The following is a 25180-nucleotide window of genomic DNA, read 5'->3' on the forward strand; positions in this document are numbered from 1 at the left end:
AATTGAATTAGAGTTTAAGTTTAATAAATTTCAACTTTTCTTTAAACTGAAGAAAACCTGTTTGTGCTGGTTTTTTTGCCATATAATTGAAAAGCGCTGAACAAGGATTCACCAAGGGGGAGCTACAAACAGTGTGTTTAAAATTAAACCCTGTTACGGTAAGATCAGGTGAAGGCTGAGAGGGACCTGTAGACACCTTTCTCACCTGGTCATAACAGTAAGGTTGACAAAAATTGCCTGGAATGAAATTCTACCATAAATTGAAACAGTGCATATTATAAGCATTTACACTTAGCATGGAGCAATTGAAGCCAGTAATCTAATATCCCTTAGCTCAGATGATGGTTATAAATTACTTGGTCTTTGCTGTTGCAGTTTATAACATCAGCCAAGCCACTTTGGATTGGATCACTGAATCCAATCACCCCAAGCCACACATTATTTTCTGTGTCGTATTATGCTCTAGTAACAAGGGTATGTATCAATAAATAATTTGAGATTATTTAGTATCTGCATAATCCTACATTGTCAAAAATGCTGCTTCTCTTTGCAATGAAATGTATTGCATATTCTGTAAATTATGTCAATATTAATAACATAAAAGTACAAGATTACACAAATATTGGCCTTGGAGGGAGTGCAGCATAGATTTACCAAAATTGAAAGCTGGACTCCAAGGTGGGAGAAATTCATCTGCATAGCGTTGCTACATAGACTTACAGCAATTCTCCAGGGGTAGACAACGCTGTAGGTGCTACTTGCACATCATTCCCCGTTGCTATAATTGAAGAATGCTGCACAGGCCACACAGGCCATTCAAGTGGTGGACTGAGGTGCTGTCTGTCCCAAGGGAATGGACATAGTCTGCATAGCACCATGAATGAAATCCCACCCGCCTGATCCCCCTCGCCCCCCTCAAGGGTTATATTTCGAGGAGAGATGACAGAAACTAGGGTTGTGTTCTCTGGAATTTAAAAGGTTAAGGGATTTGATCAAAGTTTTCAAGACATTAAGGGTAACAGATAGGGTAGATAGAAAGAAACTGGGCGGAATTTCCATTCCGGGGTCGGAACCCCGCACTGCATCAGCAACACACACACACTGCAATTTCAATGTGGAAAGCAGATAATTGGCCTAGAGTCACGTTCACCGCCCAATTAGCGGACGTGGGAAGGAGGCAGAATATAGGCCAGTGTGCCTGATTTAAAGGGTGGACAGCAGCCATTGCTGAGGTTGCCATTCATCCAAAGTGTGGAAGAAGAAGCAGAAAAAAGTGCCTCACCATGCCAGGGCAGGTCACCCCCCTGTTTTTCTGACGCCTCACTGAAGGTGCTGCTGAAGGCAATGACTAAGGGCAGAAACATCCTGTTCCCTGTCAGTGGAAACAGAAAGCCTGTAAGACTAACCAGGAGGGCATGGCTGGAGGTGGCTCATGAGGTCAGCAGCAGTGGAGAGGTGAGGAGGAACTGGGTCCAATGCAGAAAAGGTTTCACTGACCTTCTCTGGAAAGATGAGTCCAAAGAAAGACCCAGCATGCCTCTTGTTCAGCAGTCAACAGAGTGCAAAAGAGAGGGGCATCCTGAGGGTGCATAGAGTTCTACTGACTATGGGATAGATGTGTGCTCAGCAGCCTTGAAGACCCATAAGCATAGGTCAGATCCCTAGTGCTTATGCGACTGAAAAGCTGAAAGTAGTGAGGGAGAGAGGCGGAGAGGCATTGTCCTAATTTCATCTTTCTTCATTCTGCAGGCCAAGAAGGAATTGAACACCAGGTGGAACGAAAGGACATACCTGGATGACGCACTTTGAGGAGCTGGCCGTTGATGTGGTCAGAGTGTCAAGTCACAGGGGATGGAGAAACAGGGGTCCATCATGGAAATTTCAGCTGCAGAGAGGCAGGACCCCACACAGCACCAACAAGAACCCAAGGAATCAAAGGAGGAAGACACCTTGGAGCTTGCTCACCTTCCAGCAGCACAGATGCTCACACCTTGGTGGGGTCCTTACATGTTGTTAAAGAGGGTGGCACAGGATGAAGCACACATCACATTAGAGCTGGAGAACTTGGGGGAGACAGAGTCATCTGTGGCCAATTCCCCTCGGAGGATGGAGAACAGGCATAGCCCTGATCAGTAGGGTAGAGATGCAGTACCTTGAGAATCATAAAACAGGTGGCTGTACCCGGGGAACCAGTGTGAGATGTGTGCCCACATGTCGGAGTTATCTGAGGCACTGCCGAGTCATGGGATAAGAATGGGGGAGTCCATCCATCTCATGCACTCCACAATGTCTCAGTGCTCTGAGTGTGTGAGCACCTCCATTGAGAGAGTGGCCAACCTCTTGGAGAGCCATATGTGGCATCACTCAGAGTGGATGCAGGAACAGTGCACTGACATACAAAGGAGTCTGTAGCATTGACCATTCCGTGGTGCAAATGGCGCAACACAGCATGGAGTGGATGCCAGCTGCACCGCAGCTGGTGGTTCCCTCCAATGATCAAGGGCACCGTGAAAGGGCTGAGGTGGCGACAGATGATGATGAGGGAGCCACCCGTCACGGGGCTCCATCATCATCATCCGCATCCATGGCCCCTCTGATGGATGAAGCATCTGTGGAGACATGCCCTAGGGCAAAGGCTGCCTCTGCAGTGATGCCGGTGCAGCAACCTTTGGAGGTGCCCCTCCATCTCCTCCCTAGCACCTCTACAACAAGGCCAAGCACCACGGGCACCTCAGTCCCAGACAGGCACTAGGGAGAAATCTGCCTGCACCTCCCTCAGCCACAGAGGGGAGCACCTTATATGAGTGGCCGTGAGTGCAGGCCACTGCGTCAGTCATGTCACTTTGTGGAGCTCTTGCGTGTGTGTGTTGTGAATAATTTCACACTGTACTTTGAGAAAGCACCGGCCATGTAGTTGCACTAAGGCAGACTTTTGTGTCTTCATTTCATCATGGCGATGGCTGCTTTGAACTTTCGGATTACTCTCAACAAAGACACACGTCATCTGCCTGGACAGGCACAGCCTTCTGCAGTACTGATGCTCCAACATGTCCAGAAAGCTTCTGTGTTCGTGGTAGACCCTCCACTGAGAGACTCACCTTCATTGATTTCCTGCCAACACTATCTCAGAGGAGCTAAATCCAATTTCCTCTTTTGTCCTTCCTTCCTTTCTATTGGAATGTGCAGTCTTTCTGACTCCAGCCTCTCATGAACCCATGAGGCCCATAATGAGAGGGACTCATCCAACCAACCCCCCTCCATCCCTTAGCTGGCCCCCACCCTGCACCAAATGTCCTTGTCAAGAGTGAGGAAATAATACAGGTAATTCTCCTGACCCTGTGATTGAGAGCCTTTTCTGAGCCTTTCCTTTTTGATGGAGCCCCTTGCTTTTGTCCCACCGTTCTGTGTGGCTTCCCACTTTGTTTGCACCTCCTCCTCCTTGTCGTATTTCGGATCCTGCATGGATCCTGTGCCTTCGAACAAAAATGTAAAACTGGCCCTTAAAGAGCTGATAAGTTCATTAAGTGGCTTAACTGGCCATTTAACAACGTCAGGTGGAATGGCACTTTCGGCTTTCAGTGGAGCCATTTTAAGTTGGAGAGTGCCTGTTTCACAGGAGTGGGGTGGGGGGGGGGGGGGGTGGGTGCTGGGGTGGTGGCGGTGGTTTAAACAACCGCTTGCTCCCGATCTCACTCTCACATTTAAATTAAAATCCTGCCCACTAATTCCACAGTTTTGTGCGTTTTGTACCAGGGGACATAGTCAAAAAATTAGAGTCAGACCTTTCAGGAGTGAAATTAAAAAACATTAGTTCACACAAAGGGTGGTAGAAGTTTGGAACTCTCTTCTGCAAGCAGCAATTGATGCTAGATCAATTGCTAATTTTAAAACTTAAATTGATAGATTTTTGTTAACCAAAGGTATTAAGGGATATGAGGCAAAGGTGGGTATATGGAGTTAGGGTTGCAGATCAGCAATGATCTCATTGAATGGTGAAACAGACTCGAGGGGCTAAATGGCCTACTCTTGTTCCTATGTTCCTAAATATAAAAACCTGAGAGAAAATAACTGTGCTCATCAATTATATTTCTTAAAATTCCACTGGTGAATGCAAGACCTTTACTTCTATAGGCTTCCTAGAGGAGCACAGTGAGGAAAGTAGAGTTTTCCATATGTGAGGATGGAAAAGCAAACATGACCATTGAAATATATATCTCCCCCTTGCTGATCAAAGTGTAAACCTGACTGGAGTTCTGAAACATTTTTGCAGCTTTATCATTGCACTCTCTGGGTTCAAAGAGGAGACGTGAAAATAGATTCCCTTAAGCATCTTTCCTGTTACTGATGTCAAACTAAAGGGCCTATAGTTAACCAGGACTGACTTGTCTCCTGTTTAAAAGATGCAAACTATTACCTTAAATATATATGTGAAGTATTTTGGGCTTTGTATATGGCACTGAAAAGAATTTTTTTTCCAATTTATAAAATAAAGACAAGTTGTTTAAATGTTAAGAATTTACTGTGCATAGTTTGCTTCTTGACAAAATAATGATTTTTTTGTGAATTGTAATTATCTTAAGAAAATGAATGAATATATTGGTCCATCAGATTAATTATGAAGTAATATGGTCTCTAGGGTGTAAAATGCTAATGTTATTACACTGAACTTAAATTAGAATATATGAAACAAAATTCTATTAAAATACAACATTAATCAATACTCTTGTCACACAATAACTTTTCAAATGACTGTAAAATGAGTCAATTAAATTGAAGCAACAAAAAAAAGAGCAGCCAAGTCTGAAGAATACACCATAGTCAGCTTACTCTCAATCATCATCATGGAATTGCTGTAAATGTAAAACTGTAATTGACATGACAATTGTGAAACGGAAGGGTTGGGAAGAAACTCATGACATTATTGAAAGAAACTGATCTCTTTTGCAATGTTTGTATTTTTTCGTGCTGTTTGGAAACTGTTTGGCAATGTAATTTTTACAGATTTTTATGAATAAAGTATATTTTGGAAATAAAAAAAAAAATCATCATGGAAGGAGTCACAATGCTATCAAGCAGTTCTTACTCACCAATAACGTACTAAGCAATGCTCAGTTTGGGTTCTACCAGGACCACTCGGCTCTACTCAATAATCCAAACATGGAGCCAAATTCCCAAAGTAAGACTGCCCTTGACATCATAGCAGTGAAGAAAAAAAAAACTTACCTCAAGCTGCAGAAGACAGAGAACAGAAAACAGGCTGCAAGCAAATCGGGTGAGTCATTGTGCCGATGATCGAGGGATACTGTTTTAAAGAAAAAGCTTTGAAGTGCTTAGAAAGTTTTTTTTTGCAAAGCCGACATTAAAAAAACTGGGAAGACACGACTTCTCTCCCAGGCTGATTGAGGTCGGCACCATCACAGGAGGCGTCCGATTGCAAAAAGTGCAGGAAAACCCTGATCACTGAAGAGCTTCATCCACGCAAGCAAAGTTTAAAAAAGCTTATTAAATCACTTGAGTGTGAAGAAGAGCTTCAATTCAGGAAGCCATAGTTATAAAAATACCATTAAACCACTTGAGTGTGAAGAACATAAACAAACTCTAGCCAAAAAAAAAGCAATTGAACTGCCCATTGAACAGCTGTGTAAACAGACCAGCTTAAGTGCTGAAAGAAAGATAAACACACAGCACTGTCAAACACCTGCTCCTCTCAATCCAAGCAGCTAGTATAAACAACAGAGACTTTCTTAAAGGGGTCACAGTGCAGAGTCATAGAACAAGTATTAAAGCAAGTTTTAAGCAAAAGAGCAGCAGGAAAATAGATACCAAATTTCCCAGCATTAACTGGAAGGTCATGGATATCATATCCAAGTTCAAACTTTTCAAACAAAGAATGCAGTTATGCTTCACAGACCAAGTAATTGTAGAACCAGGGAAGCAGGCTGTAAAAATATTGATAGCAGTTGGAAATGAGGGACTGCACAGAATCAATGCCTCTGGCTTATCTGAAGAGAACCAGAAAGATCCTACAAAGATATGGAAAGTGCGAGAAGATCAGCTCCGATTGCAAGTGAATTTTAAGATTCATGGCCTGGAAATGATGTCCTACAGGCAACAGCCACAGGAACCAATAGACCAGTTCATCAGTAGATGCCGTAGTAAGGGCAACGAATGCAATTTCCCAGGAACTGAGATGTCAGATCAACTAATGGAGCTAGTGATTGTCTCGACACCCATTGAAGCATTTCAGAAAGACCTCTTGGGGGAAAAAGAAAGGTCACAGCATTGATGCACTGCTAGGAGATGGCAGGAAATATGAAGCCATTGTAGCTGGAGAACAGCACCTGCAAGCACTAGCTGCAGCCAACAGTAACCAGGTTGAAAATAGCAAGCAAGCTGTGTGATAAGTGTGGTTTGTCCCACTCACGGCGAAGTTGTCCTGCATTTCAAGATCTGTGCAAGGCGTGCGGTACAAAAGGACACTGACTCCAAAGATGCAGCCAGCAATCACAATCAGAAGACAGATACAGGAACAGGGCAAAGCAGTAAGGGGAGCTCCAAAGACCTGCATAAACGCAAGCCGATACACGAGTTCCACAGCGAAACAGACCTGAGACAAGGCTCAGAGAGAAGCAAGTCTCAGCCAAAAGACCAGCAGGCGTTTCACATTGTGAACCTGACACATCATGTTGATGAAGTCAAACAACTGGAAGCTTTTGCCACTATTAATATCATGTGCTCAAAGAAAGCTGGCAAACATACTCTCAGGGTTCAGATTGACAGCGGCGCTAGTGCAAATATCCTACCAGTCCGAATCCTGTAGGACATGTACCGGAGTCATTGGAAATCAATGATACAACCGACAACTGCAAGGTTATCTGCATCTAATGGGTCACCCATTCCTTGCAGTGGCACACTAACAATGCATTGCAGCTATGGCAACGCAGCATGGAAACCACAAATATTCTACCTGGTAGACACGGGTGGACCAGCAGTGGCAGGACTACCAGTGTGTAAAGACCTCAACAATGTGACCATCCACAAGGTCACCAAGGTACCCATTACAGCAGAAGGGACCAAGAGTACCCACGTTGAGTCAGTCCACGACTTACAACAAAGGTACCTGGACAGGTTCAATGCCAAAGGAGATTTCAAAGGTGATGTCCTACTGCATCTCAGAGGGGATGCAATTCTGTTAATCGACCGTCCCAGAAAGTGCAGCGTGCACATACAAGAAAAGCTTAAGCGCAAGTTAGATGACATAGTGCCCAGGCTACTTACTGATCCCTCAGCATGGTTCACAGCCATAGTACTGCTGAGGACCTGTCATTGCTGAGACATGCAGGTCCTATTGGATAGGGGCATATGACATTGGCCAAAGGGGATAGCAGTGTCTTATCTCGCTCTCTTTTGTCCTTGCAGGAGAAATGGGCACACAATATCCAGGAGAGGGACCAGACTGGAGGGGGAGTGCTGTTCATCTACTGCATCACCCCTATGGAGCAGGCAGTAATGGAGAAAGCCAGGATAGTGGAAGAGCAGGCCTGGCGAAATGGGAGCTCTTGGTGAAACTGGTGATTACAGACGGCAAAGTGGTCATTAATGGGGTGCAGTGCACTTCAGCACATCGGATAGCGTGTTGCGCATGGAGTAACATTGAGTAGTTCCAGCACTGCAGTAGCTTCTACTCTCCGAGGCTAGCTCTCATCATCCCTTCTTGTGTCTCCCACTGGTGCAGATGTCCAACCCATGGCACCCTCTGCCGTCCCTCCAGAGGCCCAGAGAAGCAAGAAGGAGATGAAGAAGCACCGTCACACCATACGAGCGTTCCGCCTATCAGTGCAGATACACTCATCTCAGTGGTCCCTCGCACGCATGTAGATAGGGTGGCACAGGGTGATGATCACAGCACTAGTGGGCAGGTGATCATGGCATCTCTAAGGCCTAATTTCTTTTATCTGCCAGAGCTTCACAAATAGGGCATGTATCCGAGAGATCTGTATGTCTCCTCCGTGTTTTTAAAAATTATTTCATGGGATGTGGGCGTCACAAGCAAGGTCAGCATTTGTTGCCCATTCCAAATTGCTGGGCCATTTCAAAGGGCAGTTAAGAGTCAACCACATTGCTGTGGGTCTGGAGTCACATGTAGGCCAGATCAGGTAAGGACAGCAGATTTCCTTCCCTAAAGGACATTAGTGAACCAGATGGGTGTTTTACAACAATCCATGATAGTTTCATGGTACCATTACTGAGACTAATTTTTAATTCCAGATTTTTTAAATTAATTATTGAATTTTAATTCCGCCAGCAGCCATGGTGGGATTTGAACCCATCTCCCCAGACCATTAGCCTGGACTTCTGGATTGCTAGTTCAGTGAAATTATCACTACACCACCATCTCCTCGCAGTATCTAGTTTCAGTACTGCCTCAGGGAGATTGTCAGGACCAGAAGCTTTGTTGTTTTTCATCTGGTTGACAGCAGTTTTCACTTTGTCAAGCATTGGAACATCGCCTAGCTCACTTCTGATTGCATGTTGTGGGAGATGCATGTCTGGAGTTTGGATCCTGTTGCTAGGTTTGGAATGCTTTCTGTTTACAATCGATGAGTTTGCATATTTCTGTATCATTCTCATCAATACAGTCTTGGTGTCTTTTAATGATGTGTCCAAGGATTTCTTCGCATGTATGAATGATGATGGATTTCAAAGATTGCCAGTGTCTTGGACATTGCTTGATGGGGTGACCATCCATTCCTGCACTTGCCGATTGATTTGTTCTTGCAATTCATTGAGTTTGGTGTCATTTGACAGGCCAGATACATCGAAATTTCTCTGAAGCTGTTGAGGCTGCTGGTTCCTTTCGAGGGGTGCTTCAAGTGCCAATACTGAGCAAAGGAGTCAGTGGTCTGTCCAGCATTCGGCAGCCACAACTGTTATATGTGTAATATGCACATCTTTTCAATCCCTGGTCATGACTATCACATAGTCCGTTCAGTGCCAGTGCTTCGAATCTGGATGTTGCCAGGATGTCTTGAAACATTCTTTTTGATGGAAAAGGGTGTTAGTGACCACAAGATCGAGTTCAACACACAGGCTAAGGAGGCATACACTGTTAGGATTGGACTTTTCAACTCCTTGCTTTCCAATGGTGTTTGTTGAAAGGACATGGTTGATCCACACCCTGGCATTGAAATCACAGAGGTACCAGCGACAGAGAGAACTGTGGTCAGTTCCTCTTGGAAGAGGGAGCACAGACACAGCCTTGCTCATCTGGGCACAGGTGCAGGGCCTCAGCAGTCACAAGAAAGAAGGCTTTACCTTGCACAGCAGCAGGAGATATGCTCCCACATGTCAGAGTTCCCTGAGGTGAGGTCTTGGGCAGAGAATGGAGGCGTCCATCCAACTCACGTGTGCCACAATGGCTCAGGGCTATGAGCCAATGAGTTCCTCCATAAAGAGTGTGACTGACCTCTTGGAGAGCCATATGTGGCATCCCTGGGAGTGCGCACTGATGTCCACATGATACATGAGATGCTGTGTAGCGTGGACTGGTCAGTGGCGCTGATGGCGCAGAGATCTCCGGAGGGGATGCCAGCTGCACCCCAGCTGGTGTCCTTCTCCAGGCATCTGGAGCATCTGGCATGGATTGAGCAGGAGCATGGGTGCCACACCTCATGTTACACCGTCATTATCCTCAGCCTCCTTGGCCCCTTTGACAGAGGGACCATATGTGCAGTGGGGCCAAGTGACAGAGGCTGCCTGTACAGTGATGCAGGTGCAGCAGCCTCTGGAGATGCCCCCATGGGCACTCCACAACAAGGACAATTGCCACATGCATCTAAGCCACAAGCTGAGAGGAGTGAGCAGGCTGCCTCCATCTCCTCCAAGGCCACAAGGGGGGCACAGCGTAGAAGTGGCTGAGCACGGAGTACTAAGTGGCCTGGGGTGTGTTCTGACTCTTTTAGCTATATTAATTATTAGAAATGGGCAATAAATGCTGTCCTAGTCAGCGACGCCCACATCCCATGAATGAATAAAAAAAATTAATAATGACACTTTAAGCCACACGTCTGGGACTCCTTTTATTGCTGCCATGACAGGAAATGTAGTATGAGGTGGTGAAAGAGATGACAGGATTCTCCACGGTGAGGGCAAAGCCTGCAGGCAGATATGCATCCTTCATTGGCGGTACGTGATGAGAAGTTCTAGGTTGCGTCTTCAATGGATGATATCTCAGGTATCTCAGACGCCCTTCCATACCAACCTCCTCAAAATGACTCAGAGGCACTTCAGGTGAAATGCTCCTAAAACAGATGATCCCGGACATTCATGGCATCCTGCTGAGCCCTTTGCACCCCAAGCCGTAACTGGTCACCTTTTTGTGCAGCCAAGCACCTCTCTGTTCAGCATCATCTCCCTCCGCCTCCACTTCCTCTTCCTCTCTCACTTCCTGCTCCTGCTTTTCCCCCAATGAGCTGTCTCCTTCCAGGTTCTCACAATCATCAAGGTCCACACCTCTCTGGAGGACCATGTTATGGAGAGCACAGCAGACCACCACAATGACAGAGACCCTTGCAGGAAGGTATTGGCGAAGGCCACCTGTTACGCCAACGTGCTTTGTTGAATGATAATTTTCTTTAATCCACTGACTGGAGGTCTGAATTTATATATTTTTTAAAAAGATATTTTTAAAAGACCAGCTAAAAGGATGACTTTGCTGGCAGCTTAAGATGGCTACCTAATTTGCAACACCGTATCCTACACTGCAATGCTTCTGAGGCAGGAGATGAAATGTCTGCTCATGTCCCAGCAAGAACCAAGACCCAAGAAGTTTAAAGAAAGTATCTATTCTTTTTAGCAAGAGAGAAATACTGCTAGCTGCTATGTTTGAATGACTGAGTGACCGTCATGTGACAAGCCCCTCCCCTTCTGTGGTTTTAAGTTTGTGTATTTCTGCAGCAGAGAGAGGAGAAGCAACTGGACTCTGCCACGTGCAGACTCGAGTGGGGATCTCTCTCTCTCTCTCTCTCTCCAGGCCAGCTTGAAAGCTTTCAAATCCTGCTGTTAACTGACCACCTTTGCATACTCCGGCTACAATCAGAAATCCGCATTGGAGGAACTCATCCGCATTGCTGTCTCCAAGATACCCACCGAACCAGTCATCTAACTCTTCAAACTGAAACCTCACGACCACCAAATTCACCAAATCACCAAACCCCATAGACTGTATACCCCCTTTTTATGGACTCTAACTCAACCAATCTACCTTTCCCCACTCTGTAACCTACTTTTGTGTGTGTAAACCTCTAGTGTGTGTGTGTGTGAGTGAAAGTTGGTGCATTGTTCATTATTTTTATTAGTTCGGTTTAGGTACAATAAAGTTAACCCCTTTCTTAACTCAAGAAAATCTGTGATTGATTCTTTTTATGATCACAGCAAATAAGAAATCAAACACTTACTGAATTGGCCAGTAAATCCACTTTAAGAAAGAATTAAACCTGTTGTGGTCAAACAAGGAGAGGGAAAAGAGGGAAGCCCTTCAACCGTTCCTCACTTGACCGTAACACACCCGACCAGTCCAGGCACCAGAATCACATCTTCAGAAGCCCAATGATCTTCTGAATGGTTGTCCTAGTGAGCAATTGGCAAGGTTGTATTGCCACTGTGTCTCTGTCTGGGACTTCCACAGAAGGGTCAGTAGCCATCTCTTCCAGGGATATTCCTTGTCTCCTAGGATCCAGCCATGGAATTTGGAGGTTGGGTGAAGATCTAAGACAGTGTGGACTGCTGGAGGATGAAGGAGTCATGGCAGCTGCCAGGAAAGTGACACACACAGGTTGAAGCTCTTGCTGTGGTTGCAGACCAATTTAATGTTGAGGGAGTAGAAGCCCTTCCTGTTGATGGATCTCACTGGCCGGTCACTCAGTGCCTTGGGGATGGCAACATGGGTGCAATCAATGATGCCCTGCACCTCGGGGAATCCAGCAATATTGGTGAAACCCACTGCCCCCTGTGCCAGCGAGACTGCATCGGTCATGAAATGAATGTACTGTCCAGCTCTGGCAAAGAGGGTATCAGTGATCTGAGAGATCATTGGTGTGCTTCTGCATATGAGATGCCACTAATGTTCACAGCTGATCCTCGTAAGGAGCCAGAAGTGGAGTTCAAAGTCACAGTGGCTTTGATGGCTACTGGCAGGACATGGCAACCAGCGGTGCCAGATTTCGGTGCCGAGGGCACAGATGTCTGTGACCATCTACCTGGAGAGTCACAGTCTCCTGCAGCACTGGGTCTCAATCATCTCCAGGTAGCTCTGTCTTCGGTGGTAGACTCTGTGTTGAGAGTATGGCCTCTGTTGCTTTCCTACCCCTTTTTTCCTCTCCCATGCCTTCCTGCCATTCAGAGTCCACCCTGCCTGCGGAGGGTGTTGCCCCTCATTGCCAGTGGGCCCAAAATCTGAGAATCATAACCCCATTGCCAGCTGCAGTCTTCCTTGTGGACAGATAGCTGTCCTATTGTGATTGGCAGCCTTGGCCTCTGCTCTTCTGCCCCTGTGATATTGGTGGGCAAAAGTGGGGGGGGGGGGGCGGTGGGGGGGGAGGTTGACAACCCCATGAAACGTCCAAACGCTAACTGTCCGCTCTCCTTGCCACCTACACAGCGCCAAAGGCACCTTTTTCCCAAAGGCAGAGTCTCCCTCTGCCCCACTAACCCTCTTATGGGGCCGGGGTAATTCTGACTGGCTCCTCATTCTGTACCCATGTCCCTTCAGCTGATCTGCAACCGACAGCGTGTGCAACCTGTATGTCCCTGTGAAAATTTTAACCTCCCCCCTTTAACATGCCCATCATGAGCTCCTTAACAACTTTAATTGGTCTTAATCTGATCGGATTGCTGTCCCACCCTCCCCTGCCCTGGTGAACATTGTTGAAACTGGGAACAACATCTCAAAATCAACATACAGGTAAATGCTGCTCAAGGTTGTCATTAGGGATCAAATTGATTAATCCTATGGAATGCAAAGCAACCAGGGGTGAAGCAACCATAGTCTGCTGCTCTCAAGGTTTTGTAATGATTGCAGCCAACCTGAAATTGAGGATTCTTCAGAGGTGGTTTCCAGAAAGCAATGACGAGACTAAACTTCAATGGGCAATGAACAGTAAAAGAATTAAGACTATTTATTTGTTTTAAAAATTTAGGAAAGATTAACTAAGGAAGAATGCTTGTCAATTCTGCACCTTGGGATGTTTGTACTATTGCTTACTACTCCCTTTCTAGTTAGGTTTCCCTTGAGTATAACTACCACAGGAATTGGAAGCAGTCCTTCTGCACATACTTATCTTCAAATTTCACCTTTTTATAATTAAGTTTTCAAGAGCGGCATTTATCTATCAGATACTGAAAATATCTTTTTTAGAATATAGTATAAATAAAACATGGTGTATAGTGTTTCTGGTTTCAAAGTGACTTTTGTGCTCACTAAACTGAGGCAAGTGATTATAGAAACCTAGAAAAATAGGAGCAGGAGTAGGCCATTCGGCCCTTCGAGCCTGCACCACCATTCAATACGATCATGGCTGATCATCCAAACTCAGTACCCTGTTCCTGCTTTCTCCCTGTATCCCTTGCTGCCTTTAGCCCCAAGAACTATATCTACCTCTTTCTTGAATATATTTAATGATTTGGTCTAAACTGCTTTCTGTGGTAAAGAATTACGCAGGTAATTCTAGGTGAAGAAATCCCTCCTCATCTCAGCCCTAAATGGCTTACCCCTAATCCTTAGACTGTGATCCCTGGTCCTGGACCCCCCCCCCATCCCCGCTATCAGGAACATCCTTCCTGCATCTAGTCTGTCCAGTCCTGTTAGCATTTTGTAGGTTTCTATGAGATCCCCTCATAATATATAATTTATTATTGTTTGATATAACATTTTTATCACCAATGGTAGCATCAAATATTCTCAGGTCAAGTTAATACTGGTCAGGCACAGAGCGAGTTTCCTCTTTTCCTGTTATAACTTCAAACCCAGAAAAGTCTCTGGTGTTTCTCACAACAGACATTCTTATGGTCTCTAACTGCTGTTGTGAGTTTAATGTAATTGTGCTCAGTAATTTGGTTTTGTGGACTGTTTTATGTTATGAACCTGCACCCACAAGAAACTGATTTGAAAATACTCTAATTTATTTCATGCAGTGCCTTTATGGGTGACACAAAGTGGAAACTGTTACCCTTGCAATGTGGGTTAAATCTAGAGGATAATCCTAGAAGACTGTTAAACCACTACAAACAAAACAATCTGTGTAAAATGATGTGTTTTTATAACTTTACAACATATGACATTGGGAGGCATTTTGGATGTTTTATGTGTTATGTTAACACAGTCTGGAGTGTGTTATTAGGCAGCAAAACACTGCGACTTCTGAGGATGACATAAAACGCAAAAGCTAAGCTCTCATCAAGTTCAGAAAGTCTTGTATATTGCTGCCTCTGAAGAATTTCCATTGTGCAGTTCATTGGAACAGTTATTTGTTATTGTAGTGCATTAGTGATTTTGCTAGCAGTGCATTTTGGAAGACACAGAAATATGGTCAGCTGTAGTGATAACACCAGGCAGTGTAGTAAGCATTTTAGAAATGGCTCTCTAGGTCATTTAAGCCTTAACATCTGGCAGCCAGCACTTATGCCATGAATCATATGGAGCAAAGGCTCAGACTGCAGTTGCACAGGCTCAGCGGTCTAATAATTATTCTGATTTTGCTTTTTAAAAAGAACTTAATAAATCACTTGTATAAGTTTTTTTTCATTCTTCAACTGCTAGATTTGTTCTCATTGTGTTTTTAATCTCAGTAAATACTGTTACCTCATCAGATTTTTCTTTTATATAAAACTGATCTGTAAGATTCACAAAGATATAATCTTCTGGGATTCACAGAGCAAATGATATGATGTTAAATGTATAAAAATGATTAATTATTTAATCACTTCAGTAATTAATAGCTTCCTATTGCAGAATACATTATTGGCTAATTAACTTGATTAATTACAACCTACTGTTTTTGGACCTTAGTCTTTGAGTTTAGTACATAATTCATTGAGAAATGCTTCTAATATTTTTATTTCAATTTTAAAATTCTCATACTTGTTTTCAAATCCATCCATAGTCTTCCCCTCCCTATCTCTGTAACCTCCTCCATCCCACAACCCTCAAGAAGATATCTGTGCTCCTTTAATTCTAGCCTTGAGCAGCCCCGATTTTAATTGCGCCACCATTGGTGGCCGACCCTTCAGCTGCCAAAACCCTAAGCTCTGGAATTCCCTCCCTAAATCTCTCGACCTCTCTTTCCTCCTTTAAGATGCTCTTTAAAACGTACATCTTTGACCAAGCTTTTGTTCATCAGTTGTAATATCGCCTCATGTGGCTCTAATTTTGTTTTATAATTTTCCTGTAAATGCCTTGGGGCCTTTAATTACATTAAAGGCGCTATATAAATACATGTTGTTGTTGTTGGTGTTGTTTGATATGTGCCTTGTGTAATAACTTCTAATATTTGATACATTTCCTCCTTATAAAGCCACAGGACAGTCTTTTCAGAGGGGACTTATCTAGTCACAATACACAGTTTTGACAATTACTTTTGCGGCTATGCTTTGGCACAGTGGTTGGGTAACAATAAATCACAACAATAAAATACTGGAGCTGTAATCAGTGAATGTAGGGGATAGCTTTTTGCCACTTCAATTCTCAAAAGAAAGAAAATAGAATTGTTAAACTACTTCACTGACATAGCAATACAAATTTAGTAACATGCATACATGTCAAAATTGTGTTAATTCATATTCTTTTGCAGTCCACATAATGCTGGAACAAAATAATCTTACAATATGCAATAACCTATGGGCTCAACATGATCATTTATAGACCAATTTAATCTTGTCATTGGTCACATTGAGACTTTACAAACAGCACCAAAAAATGCATAATATCCAATACAACAGTGGCACAAAGAAAATATTAAACTGTGGCTTTTGCCACAGTCTGACACCTGGTCACATTTCCTGTTGTGTCCTAGAAACAAATAACTGGTTGCTGGCAATAGCTTCAGAAACCTTTCCTCATCCCCTCCGCGAACATTTGTGTTCCACTAAACATTTTTATAAACAAGACCACTTCGTTAATTTATTCATTCCTGGGATGTGGGCATTGTTGACTAGGCCAGCATTTTTTGCCCATCCCTAATTGCCCTTGAGAAGGTGGTGGTGAGCTGCCTTCTTAAACTGCTGCAGTCCATGTGGGGTGTAGATACACCAACAGTGCTGTTAGGAAGGGAGTTCCAGGATTTTGACCTGGCGACAGTGAAGGAACGGTGATATATTTCCAAGTCAGGATGGTGTGTGGCTTGGAGGGGAACTTGCAGGTGGCGGTGTTCCCATGCATCAGTTGCCCATGTCCTTCTAGGTGGTAGAGGTTGTGAGTTTGGAAAGTGCTGTCAAAGACCAGAAAGCAGCCCCTCTCTTCAATAGTGAGGTAAGTATTTCTTTGACAGCTGTCAGGAAGCAGGTGTTGGGGCACTTAAAATAGGACCCCAGCACCTGCTACACAGCTGTCAAAAGGTTTTTCACTGCGCCAGATGTCCTGCCTCTCTCCACATAATATGCGGGGGGGGGGGGGGGGTGCGGAGGGGGTGGGTGGCACGTCACAGTGATGCTAATAAACCCTAGCGCATAATATTGCGGTGGTTTGGCAGCGGCCGCTGAATGTGCGCATGCCGCTGAGTTCAAAGCGCACCGCGGCGGAGCACGGCATGTGAGTAAAATTCAGGCCCATGGTATGTTCTATATTTACTTTATTCAGGTATCATAGATTTTAGTTATCTATGAAATCTTTGTTATATAGTATGGGCGTCCAAAGAACATCCTTGAATTGAAGAACATCATGAACGAATCCTTTCTACTGGCCCAATTAATGTTTGAAAGAAAAAAGAATTGTTGTTGTTAAAAATCGTTAATATATTAATGCATGTTGTTATAATGCCCATGGAGACCAACAAACCAAAAGAACCAAATGACCCCAATAAAAAAACAAATAGACAAAATTTCACTTCTATATCTTTTACTTGAACAATCAAACCAATTTCAACATAAATTAAATATGAATTAATGGACAAATCTCAGTCAATATCTATTACAAATTACACAAACCATCAGATACAACAAAGATAGATCTCATGGATTTACTGGGCAATCCACTCAGCATATACGGCACCAATTACAGGCACAAAGTTTTTCAAAGCTCTGAACTTCCCCAGGTAGACTTCCAGCTCCTTTCTTCCAAGATGCAGCCACTGATTCTTATCCGACAGCAGTTCCTCTTCAATCCAAACTCCACAGCTAAGGGCTTCATCCAAAATGGCACATTTCTCCAGAACCTCCTCAGCTCTGCTCATGACAGTCTTGATGGTGTGGATCCATCAGTATTACCTTTATCTGAACCCTTCAGTGACAACCCTATGCACTGTATGGCTGGGTCTAGTTAATCAATTACCTTAAGTAACAGGAAACAGCTACAGCAACTCGTATTTTGTCTATACCCTGCTCCTGGATCCAGCCTTCACTTTCCTCAGCCTGCTGGCACTCCACTCCTGCGTGGTCTGAGCTTGAATGGCTCTGTGTCTCTTTTATCTGGTTCCAACCACTTTCTGTTTGCCCAGAAACTTGAAGTTTGAGTTTCAGCTTCTGTTTCAGTTTTAGTTTCCTTTTCAGTTAGGGCCTGTCTCAAAAAAGAGCTTTGGAACCAGGGTCAGTGCACCTAAAAGAACATTCGACAAGTCATCTGTTCAGACAACAATTCGCACGTGCTGCCCCACTGGTCCTGCAAAACCGCGGACTTCATTACAGCATGTATATAACACATATTACACAATGGGCTGGATGTTATACAGCCCTCGACATTTGGGATCTGTAGCGGGGTGGGAGGGGCATGCAGATTGCCCCGGATGAGACCTGCCATGGACCTCGACAACGGCAGGGCCCAGCCCAACATTGTCAGCAGCGGCAAGGCCTCATGGCGGACCCCACCGCTTGGTGACAGCACCACCACTTAATTATTTAAATAAATTAACTTACCTGAATAAATGAGTCTCCTGTTGGCTCCTGAAGTCCGTCACGATCTTCACCCTGACGGCCAGCACTGCCGCACCTTCAGATCCCTGTCTTGGAGAACAAGGTGCAACACTGGTGGGGAAGGGGGAGGAGGTATGTTTCTCAATGTGGGAGGATGGTCAAATGAACATCATGGGTGTAGGGGATGGTGGGAAGGGTTATAGTTTAAAATTTGTGCAGTTTATGGGGGGGAAGGTCAGATTGTGAAGATAAGTGTTTGAGGGCAAGGACAAATAATTAATTAAATTGATATTGGGAGGGTGGAAGAGGGGTAAAAGAACTGTATTTATTTATTTTAATTCAATGTCACTTTAAATATTTAAATGTCCTGGTAGGGCTTACAGCCCTTTAAAAATGGCATCAGCACCTGCGCACAGGTAGCTGACACCATTGCCGAGTATGGACAGCCCACCCCCTCCACGTGATCGGGGAGGCAGCCTGCCCTGGCTATTTAAATGAGTCGCCGCGCTTGGAATCGCGGTGGCTCTTTGGCTTCATTTTTTTTACCCGCTGCCGATATCGGCTTCGGTCTTATAAAATTCAGCCCAATGTTTCTGCAGCATAAATAAATCTGTCACGCTTTTCTGATAGTTTCAAATTTGCCAGGAACCAGTCAAAAAAATGTCCTTCTTCATATCTGGACCCTTCTCCCTCTTCATGCTCCTGACTAAAAAGTACAAGCTAAAACCATCTCCATCAACTCAATTTGAGCAACAATGATTACAGAGCAATTTGGCTACACATTCGAAAATGTACACTCATTTTGTTTTGTGTCATATCTACATGGAAAATTCATGATGACAAATACTGGCTTTCTGAAAAATAAGTTACTGAGTAACCCTGAACATTGAGTTCCATAATTTGAGGTTGTTTCTTGATGTATTTTTCAGTAATCCACCGTTTTTGGATTGTTTACCCAGGTTATCAGAAGGTTGTTGGTTCAAGTCCCACTACAATACTTGAGCACAAAATTCTAGGCTGACACTCTACAGTACAGTACTGAGGGAGATCGGCACTGTCGGAGGTGCCGTCTTTCGGATGAGACCTTACACTGAGGCCCCGTCTTCCCTCTCAGGAGGATGTAAAAGATCCCATGGCATAGGGAAGTTATCCCCAGTATCCTGGCCAGTATTTATCTCCCAATCAACATCACAAAAACAGCTTATCTGATCATTGTCACATTGCTGTTTGTGGGAGCTTGCTGTGTGTAAATTGGCTACCGTGTTTCCTACACTACAACAGTGACTACACTTCCAAAGTACTTCATTGGCTGTAAGGCACTTTGGGACATCCTGAAGTCATGGAAGGCGCTATATAAACTAACTTACTTTCTTTCTTTCTTTCTTTCTTTCTTTCTTTCTTTCTTTCTTTCTTTCTTTCTTTCTTTCTTTCTTTCTTTCTTTCTTTCTTTCTTTCTTTCTTTCTTTCTTTCTTTCTTTCTTTCTTTCTTTCTTTCTTTCTTTCTTTCTTTCTTTCTTTCTTTCTTTCTTTCTTTCTTTCTTTCTTTCTTTCTTTCTTTCTTTCTTTCTTTCTTTCTTTCTTTCTTTCTTTCTTTCTTTCTTTCTTTCTTTCTTTCTTTCTTTCTTTCTTTCTTTCTTTCTTTCTTTCTTTCTTTCTTTCTTTCTTTCTTTCTTTCTTTCTTTCTTTCTTTCTTTCTTTCTTTCTTTCTTTCTTTCTTCACAGTGGAGCCCCACTGTAACAAATGGGGGGAATCTGACACAATTCAAATCTTAAGGTTATTTATTTTTAATTCCTATAAGATGTAACGACCACTTTAAATTTAGTTGCTGCTAGTTTGCTTTCCATAGACTGTCTTGGGTGCAAAACATTACTTCAATGATATTAGTCATATCAAGTACATTTTGATTATATAACAATAGAATGGAAAAAATGGTGCAGGATAAAACCAGCTGGCAATTCGTTATTGCCTATTATACACTAACACCCAAGACAAATTTCATCCCACTGTTTTTTTACTGTTAGCCTCAGATTATTTACAGTGTTCTTTTGTGTGTATTTGTTAGACAATAATAAAAGTTTTACAGGAACATCTGTTCCCTTTATGATGGATTAAGCGAGCATTGGGTAAATTCTTATATATCATTACAGTGCTGTAATTTATTTTCAATAAGTATGATATTTTCAACATGCCCTGCTAATTAAAGCAATGAAACAAATTAGAGTCCATTCTACTCAAGAAATTTTACAATTTCATAAGCTCAACAAATTCAGTGTCACTCATAATAGTTTTAAAATAGATACATTTAAAAAAAATTTTTAATTATTGATTCTATCCTGTAAAATTGCCCTTAGGGCAATTTGCAACGCTACTGAATAGTGCTTTTTCATTAAGAGCAAACCATTATATAATTTTATGTAACCACATAACATTGCTGTAATATTTACCCCTACTAAAAATGGCGTAGCATACTCATTCACTTTTCTTTTCTGAATATTTCTTTTTATTGCCAGTGTCTGAAGAGAATACAAGGCATATATCTAATTTAATAGTAATTCAAGTATCAAATTGGACCTCAGAAATGACACACTGTTTCAGGCAATCTCAAAGATTTTACCATTGTCAATTTTTTTCAATAGTATGCAATGACTTTCCTCTAATCACACTGGGTTTGGTATATAATGTACATTAATAAAGTGCTTTATTGAAATCATCAAAATTATTAAGGATAACTACTGTGCTTTGTGCTATAAGTTTAGTTTTATTATAAATATAGCCATTAAAAGATAATCATAGATGAACCATGAAATGAAATCCAACCTTTTCATCATCCTCAGTGAAGGGAGCTCCTCCTGGATTTTTGTTTATAGCTTGGGCAACACCAATAATCTCACCGTCACTGTTTTGAATCGGCATGCACAACAGGGATTTTGTCTTGTATCCTGTCAACTTATCGATTTCATCTCTGAAGCGACGGTCCTATGCAAGAAAACACAAAATATTGGTTACCCGGTTAAGATTTAGTGGTGTAAAGATCTAGCCACCATTTATTTAATTGAAAAACATCTGAATGGGTTAGATAAGAATCACATAATTACACTGAACAGATAATAAGTGTTTTTCCAGTATCTCTGTTCATTGAACATCAGAAATTCTAGAATTATTTTGGATTATTAGTTAAAGAAATCCAACTGATTAAAATATTTTTATAGCACAGTTCCTGTTTAAGTATCAGTAAATGCATTTATTCTCATATATTGAAAATAAATGATTTAAATTCTTGTAAGTTCTGTGGAAGGGGCGGAGACTGCTCCTGATGGACTGGTAGGTAAATGCATTGTGTCAAGATACAGTATTGAATCATGCAGACTGGTAAGGTAGCAGCTATGACCAAAGGTCTGTGTTGAGGTAGCTCAATGTAGCTGGGGTACAGTCTTCTTCTTTGGCCTCCTTATCTCGAAAGACAATGGGTAAGCACCTGGAGGTGGTCAGTAGAGACACTGTAATTCCTTTTAGTGCCCTTAGGTTAGGAAGCAGTTCCTAATCCTGATTGGTGTAGAACCATAGAAGTTTACAGCACAGGAGGCCATTTGGCCCATTTTATTTGTGTTGCCTCTTTGCTACTGCAATCCAAAACTAAGCCCATCCCCTACTCTCACCATAGACCTTTGTCTTCCTCTCCTTCAAATATTTATTAACTTTGCCTGATACAATTAATGGTCTCTGCCTCAATCACTCCCTGTGGCAAAGCATTCCATGTTCCCCCTCAACATAAAACATTTCTCCTAAGCTCATTCCTCACTCTCAGTGATCATTTTAAATTAGTGATGTTACTGACCACTCAATCAAAATAGATAGTCTTTGCCTACTCTATTAATATACTCATAACTTAAAAATCTTTATTAAATCTCCTGCTTCAATGAAATTACTCCTAATATCTCCAAACTCTTCTCATAACTATAGTTTCCCATTCCTGGCATTGTCCTGCTGAAACCGCACTGTATGCTTTATGTGACTTTAATGTCCTTTCTATAATTGGCCGTCCATAGCTGCATGTAGTACTCTAGCTGTGGCCTAACCAATGCAACATAAACATTGTCAAAGGAATTTCGTCATGGTGGTGTTTAACCACTGTAATTTGGTGGAAGATTGGAGGAAACCTTAGCTGGACAGAAAATTAGTTTTCCACTGACATTCTTTTGAACTACTGGCAGCTGACTGGGAGAATCACCAATTCATCTTTGTACTGTATGCTCATATTTATAAATGCAAAATGCTGTTGGCCTTTTTCTATCCACCTTCATATTGTCAGGACCCGTTTTTGACTGAGGTGAAGATCACCTTGTACAAAAGGTAGATACTGCATGGAATGATCAGGGCGCAAGTAATTTTCTAGATTAGTTCTGATTGGGTGGTGGATGGATGGCTGGGGGGGGGAGGAATATCCCATATATTGTTGCCCCCAAGATCCCAAAAAAACAGATAGTAGGACTGCGTAGCCTTTCAAATTAAAATAATTATTCATAAATTGTTAGGCGAGCATATTAAAAATCACATCGGACATCAAACTCAGAGGTCCTGCTTAAGAAAGAAAATTTATAACTGATGTTACGGTCAAGTGAGGAAGGTTCGAAGGGCTTCCCTCTTTTCCCTCTCCTTGTTTGACCACAACAGGTTTAATTCTTTTTTAAAGTGGATGTACTGGCCAATTCAGTAGGTGTCTGATTAATTACTTGCTATGATCATAACAAGAACCAATTGGATAGGTTTTCATGAGTTAACAAAGAAAGAGGTTAACTTTATTGTACCTAAACCAAACTAATAAAAATAATAAACAACGCACCAACTTTCACTCACACACACACACTCTGGAGGTTTACACACACCATGAATAGGTTACAGAGTGGGGAAAGGTTGAGTTGAGTTAGAGTCCATAGAAAAAAAGGTATACTGTCTGTGGGGTTTGGTGATTCGGCTGGCTTCTAGCTAAATTTTGGTGGTCCTGAGGCTTTTAGTTTGAAGAGGTAGTTAACTGATGCTGCGGTACTCTTGGAGACAACGATGCGGATGATTTCCTCCAAAGGGGTTTCTGGTTGTAGCCGGAGTATGCAAAGGTGGTCAGTCAACAGGATTTGAAAGCTTTCAAGCTGGAATGGAGAGAGAGAGAGAGAGAGAGATCTCCACTTGGGTCTGCATGTGTCAGAGTCCTGTTGTTTCTCCTCTGCTGCAGAGAAAACACCAGTTTAAAACCATAGATGGGGAGGAGCTTGTCACGTGACAGTCATTCAGTGATTCAAAACATAACAGTTAGTAGTATTTCTCTCTTGCTAAAAAGATAAAGAATAACCAGTTCCCTTAGACTTCCTGGGTCTTGGCTCTTGCTGGGAAATGCAGCCATTTCATCTCCCTCCTCACAGTCCCTTGCAATGTAGGATCCAGTGTTACAAATTAGGTGATCATCTTAAGCTGCCAGCAAAGTCATCCTTTTAGCTTTCCTTTCTTAAATGTCATTTAAAAACTTATAAATTCAGATCTCCAGTCAGTGGATTAAAGAAAATTATCATTCAACAAAGCGCATTGGAGTAACACTGGTTGGAGATGATCTGCATCAGACCTCTGCATACTGAACTGAAGAAACCTGGAAGGGAATTCTCCTCCACAATCCTGTTCAAAATATGTTCGGGTTACAATAGAGAATGATGGAAATTTCAAGCAGTGGGGTCAAACTCCACATCATCTCTGATCAGGATTTCACTACCCTTGCTCCCATTAAGACTATTACTGGTCATTCATTCCCCATGACCACAGGTGTAGACTATATGGCCCATCGAGCCAGCTCTGCCATTCAATACAATCATGGCAGATCATAGGTTGCAGACAATAGTCGACCCCAAGTTACCTCTGGTGGAACGAGAAGGCCTTGCAGCAGCTTCTTGGCCCTCCAAATCAGTCTGAATATTCATCTGCTGTAGTCCTTGGTCCCAGCTAAGGCCTTCAATGCGAGACTCAATTTCAATTTCTGGAGCAGTTCTGTCCCTTTAAGGTCTTTCGCTGCCCCTTCTGGAGCTACAGCGTCAACCCAACTTCAGCACCACTGGATTTTCCTCAGTGTTGCCTCTTGATGATGGGAATCTCGCCAGGACAGTGCCATGGGTACAGAATGCACTCTGACACTGGATAATTGCTTGGGGTTGGGGAAGACATGGAAAGGCAGGTAGAAGCTGCACCCTGTCAGAACTCTACACAAAGAAGTAATACAAGTCATATTCCACTGGCAATGAGGCTATCCAGAACTGATATGTAAGCACTGAGAAACCAAGTATGGACCAACAGCAAACTAACCAAAAATGCAAAGCTCCGTGTGTACCAGGCTTGTGTTCTCAGCACCCTCCTTTTAGCAACGAAGCATGGACAACTTATACAAGTCGGCTTCCACCTTCGTTGCCTCAGATGGATATTAGGCATCTCCTGGCAGGAGAGTGTGCCGAATACAGTATTATACCAGTGAGCAGGGATCCCCAGCATGTTTGTCCTCTTGAGTTAGTGGCGACTCTGTTGGCTGAACCATGTGCGCTGAATGGATTACAGCCACATCCCCAAACATGATCTATGGTGAGTTTCCTTTGGCACGAGACCAACAGGTCGCCCACATCTGTGATACACGATGTCAGTAAGCAAGACCTCAAGTTGACTGGGATCAGAGTCGGTGCATGGGAAGTCCTTGTTGTTGACCGGAATTCCTGGAGACAAGCAGTCAGGAAGGGCATGGAAAAAGCAGAGATCAAAAGAAATGACCAGACAGCGGAAAAGACAGCCTGACAGAAGGAAAAAACATCGGTTGACCTTGGGCCAACTGTAGAAGGGATGGCCACTCACGAGTCGGCCTCTACAGCCACAACAGGTGATGTTGAACTCAGAAGTGATAAACACCCTGGTTGCAATCCATCGTCTTTTGAGATCACGGATGCCTACTACTACTATTACTATGCAAGCAGTATTTATCTAAGTGTTTATTTCAGTACGGTGGTGCAGCAAGGTGGAGGGGCGGTGGGACTTAGGGATGAA

General features: G+C 43.0%; 1 protein-coding gene across 1 annotated transcript in view; it reads right to left on the reverse strand.

The window, feature by feature from the left end:
* The window catches only part of pde11a (phosphodiesterase 11a), a 362432-nt gene that overhangs the window by 274655 nt on the left and 62597 nt on the right, over positions 1-25180 (reverse strand). Inside the window, exon 3 of the mRNA XM_068034578.1 lies at positions 20936-21094. Within this exon, the coding sequence (XP_067890679.1) occupies positions 20936-21094 (159 nt within the window). The remainder of the gene's footprint in view (positions 1-20935; positions 21095-25180) is intronic.

Source organism: Heterodontus francisci, chromosome 7 (assembly GCF_036365525.1).
Source record: "Heterodontus francisci isolate sHetFra1 chromosome 7, sHetFra1.hap1, whole genome shotgun sequence".
Classification (NCBI taxonomy): domain Eukaryota; kingdom Metazoa; phylum Chordata; class Chondrichthyes; order Heterodontiformes; family Heterodontidae; genus Heterodontus; species Heterodontus francisci.